This window comes from Solanum tuberosum, unplaced genomic scaffold, assembly GCF_000226075.1.
Source record: "Solanum tuberosum cultivar DM 1-3 516 R44 unplaced genomic scaffold, SolTub_3.0 scf00399, whole genome shotgun sequence".
NCBI classification, from domain to species: Eukaryota; Viridiplantae; Streptophyta; class Magnoliopsida; order Solanales; family Solanaceae; genus Solanum; species Solanum tuberosum.
This window is the reverse complement of record NW_006239335.1, coordinates 194847-204332: the sequence shown is the minus strand read 5'-3', so window position 1 is coordinate 204332 and position 9486 is coordinate 194847. Positions and strand designations below refer to the sequence as shown.

General features: G+C 36.1%; 1 protein-coding gene across 1 annotated transcript in view; it reads right to left on the bottom strand.

The window, feature by feature from the left end:
- Window positions 1-9486, bottom strand: part of LOC102594185 (phosphatidylinositol 4-kinase alpha 1) — a 46302-nt gene that overhangs the window by 22775 nt on the left and 14041 nt on the right. Inside the window, exons 6-17 of the mRNA XM_006362653.2 lie at window positions 9336-9463; window positions 8950-9256; window positions 7278-7446; window positions 6915-7132; window positions 4398-4556; window positions 4120-4302; window positions 3183-3677; window positions 2707-3066; window positions 1735-1949; window positions 1294-1474; window positions 999-1132; window positions 754-904 (exon numbers count right to left, since the gene is read on the bottom strand). Of these exons, the coding sequence (XP_006362715.1) occupies window positions 754-904; window positions 999-1132; window positions 1294-1474; window positions 1735-1949; window positions 2707-3066; window positions 3183-3677; window positions 4120-4302; window positions 4398-4556; window positions 6915-7132; window positions 7278-7446; window positions 8950-9256; window positions 9336-9463 (2700 nt within the window). The remainder of the gene's footprint in view (window positions 1-753; window positions 905-998; window positions 1133-1293; window positions 1475-1734; window positions 1950-2706; window positions 3067-3182; window positions 3678-4119; window positions 4303-4397; window positions 4557-6914; window positions 7133-7277; window positions 7447-8949; window positions 9257-9335; window positions 9464-9486) is intronic.

Sequence of the window (9486 nt, the reverse complement as noted above, 5' to 3'; positions counted from 1 at the left end):
TTCCGATAAGGCACAATAAACATTTGTTCACACTACTATTTGTTGCCTATAAATAGAGGGATTTCCTTTCATTTTAAAACAACAAAAATTCTAAACCTCTTCTTCTTCTTCTTCACAATTAAATAAATATTTGTGTACTTCGATCCTGTTGAGTGGCTCACTGACACCATTGCTTATGTTAAAGATCCTGGTATGTATTTTTATAGTCATTTATTTATGCTTATGTTATTAAGTATAAATGATAAGATGTAATATATTACATTTTCCTTTACATTGTTAATGTTTGTTACTACGTAATCTTGTATGTAAGATAATGTAGTGTTTTAGTTTTAATAACTGTTAGATTTTAAGTATTATTTTATAAATTCCATGATATTAAATCCCCGCGCGAAGCGCGGGTAATTTTACTAGTAATTAGAATAATTCATAAGGGAAATCTTTCTATTTCCTGGTCAAAGACTTTGTTACAAAGAACAGCAACCATATGACTGAAACTAGTTATAACGCAAAAGTTACTCAAGAATGTTTGTAGTATGATTCACATATCCCCTTATTTTTTAGATTCTTTCGCATATAAAATTCAAGAAAATAGAGAAATAACGCAATCTTCATCATCCTAAAGTCGACTTCATATGTCACTTCTGTTTCAAGTATTCTGTGTTTTCTCTTAAATCATGTTTCATTTCAGGCACATCCATTCAAGGTTCAATAAAAAAAAAATAAGGAAATAAAAAGTGGGAAGGAAAGACATACTTGCACCAACTGAGTCACTTCAGCCTTCAGATGATTATTTGTTGGAAACCTTGCAGCCAGACACAGAGCTATCCGAGGATCCACAGAAAAGGCGGTTCGCGCAAAATCGACCCATTTATCAGAGCTGATTTTAAGACGTGAAGTGGTTTCCCTGATGTTGGAAAAATTATTAATATCAATAATGACAACCACATCAAAAGAAATTAAAACAGGGAGAAACACAATAAGCAATCATCATGCATTACTTGACAGTGGGTTGTGCCCAAACATCAAGTCTGTCAGCTTCATGTTGGCACAACATCAGAAGCAACTGCTTCCGCTTTTCCCTTCCAACAGCATAGCTCTCCATTTGGCCCCAAACAGGATGGTATTGATCTCTCTGTGACCATCAGTAAGTTCAAAAAAGAGCACAAGAGCCAGAAAACAATTAATTTGCAGAGAACAGAAACTGCCCCACGCCAAAAATATATTTTAGACGCAAAAAGTTTCTCAAATGATGTAAGAACAGAAGTTCCAGCGCCTTGTTTATGATTATCTCACCACATCATTCAAAGAGCTTCCATTTTCGAGTGCCCGTCCTCTCGAATCAAGTTGGGGAGTATCTAATTGCTCATTCAAAAGATGATGGACAAACATAGAAACAGACTGCGCCTCACTCAGGGCAAAGTTTTTGTTCATGTCATACCACTCAGGTTGGTGCGCAAACCACCCCAATGATGCCCTGCAATTGAACATAACCCAAATGTTCAAATGCATCAGCAAAGTCAACAATTGTCTAGTCTGATGTAACATATTGAATCTATTGAGATAAACATACAAAAATAAATACAAAATGTCTTGGTGTGCATCTCAATATCAACTAGCAAGCTATAGGTCCGAGATGATGAGCAAGGACCTTCCATTACTTGTTTTCATGTCTGTATTCATAATGTAGGGAAACATACTAGTCCAATTAAATGCAAGTCAATAAATCGACTTTACCGATATATCCTGTCTTCCAGAAGCTGAAGCCCAGCCCTAAGGTTTCGCAGATTACCCTGTGACTTGCATGAGCAGAACTTCAGCCCAAGTAGCATAAGGGTGAAAAATGTGCCAGTGGCAGCTGGGTGTGAAGAAAAATTCCAAGGTAGTTTGGTGGTTCCTTGCAACAACCGCCCTAAAAGCAAAAGCTGTGGAACACTATCATGTCGAACAACCTGCAAAAATAAGTTTTTCAAGACAAAAGAAAGCTACAACTTGAACATTTTTTTAAAATACAATACGAAAACAAAAGGGCTGAAACAATAATAAGGGCACTAGATCAATTGAAAACTTTTAGCAATATTATCAAGAGAACAGACTGCATTTTTCACAAACACTGTGTGATGTTTGTTTATCTGTAGATGTGGTTTAAACAATGTTACGTAGACAACAATTGACACCCTGGAAAAGGAGTGGCCCAACAAGGCAAGAGCAAATATGGGAAGCCCAAAAGGAATAGAGAACATCAGCATATCAACTGTGATCAAGGTAGTAGCAAAGATTATAGTAGTAGATCTACCACAGTATCACCATATTCAAACTAATCCAGACACCGCAAGCATTCAACAAATCAAATACTCACCTAGATTACTACACAGAAACATTTTTATTGAAGGAAATTGGTGTGAAAGGAAACGAATGAGGGGCTTCCTTTGCAAGTACAAGTCGACACTTGGTAAAAGTTATAGAGACTAAAGTAAAATGAAATAAGAAAGATTTTAAGTTGTATGCCCTACTACTTAAGTATCAGAATAGAAGAAAAACAACATATTGACACATTCATCTATTAATTTGCAAAAAATGATGGATCAATAACATCATCTCAAACCTAACTATTTTGGGTGGACAATACACCGGCATATGTTTGATTATCGCATTTGGTTTTTTAGGGGGACAGCTAAGGGAGTGAAAGCATTAACCCCTCATAATCACCTCAAACCGATCAATGAAAAATCCAAGCCATAGTCTGTGGGCCAATATTTGTTCAACGGGATCCTTCTCAGGCGGTGCTTCCGGCTCCCCGGAAACCAGGTGAGGCCTTAACTTAGCAGCAGGCCCAGAACACCTAAGCTCGGATGCAAAAATCCCTCGCTTTGTGTCGACTGTCCACAACCATGCATCAACAAGCTCAGCAAGTACCAGAGAACACAATTGAGGAGCAGCTGAAACCAACCATGTCCAAATAAATACACCAGTCTCCATGGCATCAGATGTCAATATATAAGCTGGGCACCAGCAAAGAAGACGTAAAAGTTGTGAAAAGCTTTCTACATTTGATTTAGAACCCGAACCCTGTGGACAATAGCAAATTCAGTAACATGAATACAAAAAACAAAATTGAACCAGGGAAAAGAGAATGTCTCTTCCCAGCCTAACAAAGCAAAGAATGGTAGAAATCAGATTTATACCAGATCAGACAGAAGCAAAGCAGTTGCTTGAGAACAAGTTTCATGGAATGCTGACTTATCCACTTCTCCCCCTTTTTCTGCAACATTAACAAACTTCTGAAGCAGTCGGACAAACTTTGTAAGTAAAACCTCAGAAAAGGACTCAGGTTTTTGCTGCATATTTTCCTTCGTATCACCCGAACCAACCGCTGGACGATCAAGGCTGCCAATAGTCTCATATAACCTTCTCATTCCAGCAATTTCTCCAGCATGATTGCATTTTGCAGTTGCACTGATCATACCAGTACTGAGCACCTCTAAATTAAATGCCTCTGTCAATTTTAATTTTGCTCCAGATGCTGCAGCTGCTGCAGCCATAACAGCAGGAATATTTGCTGGTTTTGTTCCTGTCCAACAATCATTTTTACCAGTACCAATTTTAATCTCGGATAAGAGAGAAACAACTTCTGCTGTAGGCTGTGATTTTTGCCAAGTGTTTGCTTTACAAAGCTTTTCCTGAAGTACGGAAAGACAGATTAGCTAATAGTATATGCAATAGAAAATATAATACGATAAGAAAGAAGGGTAAAGGCAAGTAAAACATCAGCAAGAACCACGCAAATTCAGATGCAAAAAGGTACCTAAACTATAAACTCTAGTTACCACATAAGCTAACGTACCATCTCCACCAATATTTACTCCTATGTAAAGAAGACAAATATTTCACAAATTTAAGGACTAGTAATGTTTTTCCAACAAAATATATTTTGTCTACCTGTATCATAGAAGAGAAAGACCCAAATGTTCATTTTGCACTCTAAGAAAAGTACATCAATCCCTTAGCAAGACAATGTACACAAGTGAATGATCATAGACATACGAGCATACTTACACATGTAATGAGAGGAAAAAGAGTTACACAGCATTTTCATGAAACTGAAACGGATGAATAACAAACCTGAAGAAGCCCCTGACTAGTACAAGGAGCCTGTGAAAGTGAAACAATTATCCATTCGCGGACAGTCTTTTGGTACAAAGAGCGGATAGTAGCAACACAAGCTGGATCATTGACTACAGAAGAAGGTGGATCATTCTGCACCGAAAGCAACAGTGAATCTAGACAAGAAGAATTCCACAAAATCTGCAAGCCAATAAATCATTCAAACGTTAGCATCAAGCAATGGCAAGAAGCAAAGTTGACAAACTTGATACTTGATACAAGCAGCGAAACGACACCTGAGGAAAGCAATCTCTTAATTGATTCAACAAGTTAACTGAGATATCTCGTATATGCTCATCCCTTTGAGACAAATTCTTTACAAGAAAACTGGCATGAGTGGACAATGTAGATTCCCTATACTCTGCTTCAGGTCCAGTCTCAGACATCCGATCCTCCTGCAGCAAGTTATTGGGATCATATGACCTTTATGTAAAAAAAAAAACAAAAAAAAGGAGAAATGGGAAGGGAAATGCAAAAGAAGAGGATCAGCAACTTATGTTTGTTTCAAAAACTATCATCTCCATTAGCTTTTCCATTACTGAAAAAAACCCACTAAGAAGGTATACGATATAGTTGTTGATTTCCAACTGTGACGAACTTTGTCCATGACAGTTTCAAAAAATGTGTCTACCGCTTAAAGAAATGTTAAAATGCTCTAAGTGAGTACAGACACAAAATTGCATCATGCACAAAGGAAGCCCCCTATTCCTATTTTCTACAATGAACCTCCTCACAATCCTCTGAAGATCTAGACTGACAGAGGCCAAGTAAGAGATGTCACTGATGGCATGAAGAAGATGCTAAAAAGTAAAAAAGCTAACAAGTACAAAAACAGAGTCAGCTCCAATACATTACAGGCTATGATAAGATCACAGAGCTAACAAAGTCTAAAATATTATCCAAGAAATTTACATAAGATTGGTTAATCCAACTAAAAAGACACAAAGACATCTAGCCTTAAGGGAGTGATTTGGAGTTGATATTACATTAAAGCATCTGTGATTTCTTTCTGTTCAAACACACCCAAAAATACAAGGGGGGTCATCTTCCAGACTCTTTGGCCGACACCACCAACTACCACCAACACCATCATCAATCATCCCACATTCTTCGGCCACCGCCACCAACTGTCAACGACTAACATCAACCAACTCCACCATCACAATCACCACCACCCAGTGTTGTCAAAGGTGTGCTTAAAGCGCACTTTTAAGCCCTGAAGCGAGGCTCAAAATGTGTTCAGCGCTTCCCCTCGCTTAATGTACGCTTCAGTGTCGTCATCAAGGTTCTAATCTACTTAATACTTTTCCTAGCCAATGAGCCTCATCTTAAGAGGCGACACTAAACAATTGATATTTCACTTTATGTAAAAAAAAATCAGTTTCTTTGTTCATATTTGTCATTCATGCTTCTAATTGCAAGTCTTGGACTAAATCTATAAATTTGTATTTTACTTCTCTCTTTTCGTTTTATCCCACTAAAGCCCACAAATTGTGCTTTGCACTTAAAGCCCCAACAGGCCTTAGAGCATTTTTGCGCCTTTTGCTTTTATCAACACTGCAACCACCACTATTAACCATCACTATTGTACCAGTCACTACAACACCAACCACCTCCAACAGCACAACTATCACCACAACCATTACTTAGCCACTAGCACCAACCATCACCACCACCACTACAAACAAGAGTTTGAGAGAGAACTCAGCTTGATTATTCCCACGAGCTATTAGGGTTTAAATAGCTAAGTATACATGTCCTAAAGAGGAAAGCAAATCATACCTAATCAATACAAATCAATACCTAATCAAGCTAGGAGTAAATCAAGCTACCAATATATTTACACATATGCTACTTCATCAAAAAAAAATATATATATATATATATTTACACATATGCTACTTCATCAAAAAAAAATATATATATATATATATTTACACATATGCTACTTCATCAAAAAAAAATATATATATATATATATTTACACATATGCTACTTCATCAAAAAAAAATATATATATATATATATTTACACATATGCTACTTCATCAAAAAAAAATATATATATATATATATTTACACATATGCTACTTCATCAAAAAAAAATATATATATATATATATTTACACATATGCTACTTCATCAAAAAAAAATATATATATATATATATTTACACATATGCTACTTCATCAAAAAAAAAAATATATATATATATATTTACACATATGCTACTTCATCAAAAAAAAAAATATATATATATATATTTACACATATGCTACTTCATCAAAAAAAAAAATATATATATATATATTTACACATATGCTACTTCATCAAAAAAAAAAATATATATATATATATTTACACATATGCTACTTCATCAAAAAAAAAAATATATATATATATATTTACACATATGCTACTTCATCAAAAAAAAAAATATATATATATATATTTACACATATGCTATAGAATATTTCTAGGATTCTAACAAGTACAAATACCTATTATACTCTGAAAATGTAGACAGTTCTATTGTTTTTTTTATAGGTCATGCAATGCATTTTTTCATTTGGTTTTATAAATTATCTGTGATAAATTCATGCATTCTGTTTTTTTTAATTTACTTCCATATGTGGTATCCTTCTATCGCATTATATAGTTACCTTTATCCAAGAACTATGAAAATTTCAGAAAAAATGAACTAGTCTGCCAATCTTTCATTTATGAATAGACTGTTGAAGAAAGTTAAAATACCAGCCATCCTACTGCTGTTTCAAAAGCCCTGTGAACAATTGCTGTCAAGCACTGAGAGACAGCTTGTGTAAGACCAGGACTTTTCAAGTATTCGAAGGCACAGCTGAAGGCACTTCTAGAAGCTGTTGAGCTAGGGCCCACATTGAGGATCCCACCGTTACTACTAAATCGTATGATCTCCAGATATGCAACTGCAAGTAGATACGTTGACTTGACACCTGTAGAGGCCAAAGAAAAAATATCTCTTGAGGCCTAGAAACATCTCAATCATCATCTGTACCCAAAGCAACAAATATCTCCATAACAACTAAATCATTAAGAAGATTTCCTTCTCAAACTGAACATAAGGGAAGAACAACAAACCTGAAATTGTGCTCATTGCTGAAACTTCCATGCGCCCTCCTAGAGCAGCACAAAGAGCAGTTCTTTGGCTAATGGCAGCTTTCTCATTGCCACTACCACGCCGACTACCTGGGTTATGAAGAGCATTAAGTTCCAACTCATCTTCAAGCCATTTCACGGAGCTCACAACCTGGTAAACAGCACGTTGTATAAAATATTCAGTTAAATTAATTAAATTTTTTCATGAAACAAGATATATTAACCACACACTGATGGACCTATTAATATTGAAGTTATGACTTATGAGTAGGATAAACCATACTCCCTTGAAATAGATAGCACAAACAACTCAAATAACCATTCTAGTCTCTTTCTTCTCCACTTTTCACCCCACCGTTCTCAGATTACTAAGACCAAGGAGAATGTCAACAAATGGGATAAATATGTACCTTCAGGCATGTGATATTCATATTTTGATTTGGAAGTTAAAATGCACAATATTTCAGTTTTTGCCAGTCGATCAACATGACCAAAAACAAATAAGTCTAAACTGCTTATGTCACCAAATTCTGAATTTGGGCAAGTTGATCAATGCAGTAGGCAACGCAAGCCCAAAGAATTATTCAAGCAAAAGCACAGTTATACCTTTTGTGAGAATCACTAAACACGAATATGTCTTGTGGCTTTCCATTCTTTAAGAATTATATCATCTTCACTATATTGTACTATACTTCACCATTTAGGAACTCTACTTCAGAGTGAAACCTACTTAACATCAACTAGCATGAAAAAACCTGCAACATTTTACATCAAACAAAATAGAGCCATATCGATAACTTCCATTATGAGAACTTGATGAACATAATTCACAAGGCATGCTCATATAAGACTTCATTTCATGATTTAGGTTTTTTTTTTCTAAGAACGTATCAACATTTATAAAATTAGACGTGCTGGAGAGAAGGATGCACAAAAAATATGAGAATTAGAAAAGCATGTGATAAACCCAGATGGTATCCCTATAGAGGTTTGGAAGTGCCTCGAGAAAGCTGGAATACCAAGACTAACAAAGTATTCAATGTTATATTAAGAAGTGAAAAAATGTCAAACAATTAGACAGAGTCCCTTGGTTACGATTAAAAAAACAAACGAAATAGTAAGAGTTGTGTGAGCTATCTTGGCATAAACTATGGGTCATGAAAAGATCGATGGAGTGTATACTTAGAAAACCTTGAATTTGCCTGAATTAGAAAATTTATCTATCAATATTGGAACGAAATGATCCGAAAATAGCAATATGGACATAGAGGATTAAATAGACGACCTCAACTAGTTTTGAATTGATGTTGTTCCCAGTGTTCTGATGTAGCCATTTTTTCAAAACGAACCTCTTCTTAATCAAGGAAGACGGAGTAAAAAAGCAAAATATTAGAGCTTTATGAGCAAGAGGGAATTAATAGAAAAACCACTAAACTACTAAGTTGGAATGAAATTTTACTAAGTGGCACACGTGACTTAAGAATGCACAAATAGGTGCGACATCTTAAACATGTTTCCAGCTTGTTTCTCAAGGTTGACCTACAATAGTTGCAACAAGGTGCAGCAATTTCAACATAAGAACTAAACATTCTAGGAGAAGATGGACCACAAACTTTGCTCAGAGACTGAACTTTTAAATCAAAACTAAACTTACTAGTGGTGGGGTTCCTTGAGAAATGCGTTGGACAGCGGAGGACCAATCAGCACTCCACATGTATGGACCACTCACTGCTTGAAGTGCAATTGCTCCCATGCTGCCGACGCTGTTTAGAGTAGTCGATACTGACTTTGTCATGGCATGATGGCTCTGTAATGGAGGAGCTAACCCAAAGAGAGCAATATAGAACCACAAGTTTCGAAACAACTTCAAGAGTGAAGGTTCAACATCTACAGTAGGATCGAAATCTGAACATATCTCAGCCACGGCAGGAAGGAGAGGCCCAAGAAAATCAGCTCCACTCCTGCAAAATACATTGTCCCTGAGTTTCTCCAAAAACAGTCCAGTAAAGCACATTCTCAGCCAATATTAGAAAGGCCTACTTTCCACTTTTTGACTCTGCAGCCAAGCCCACATCAGAGCACAGGGATAGCAAGCGCTGACGGTAGTCTGTACGCAACTTAGGAGTAGTCAAGTGTTTGGCAATCAGAAGAAATCCTGCTGGAAGTGTCTAGAATGTGATTGAACATGTGA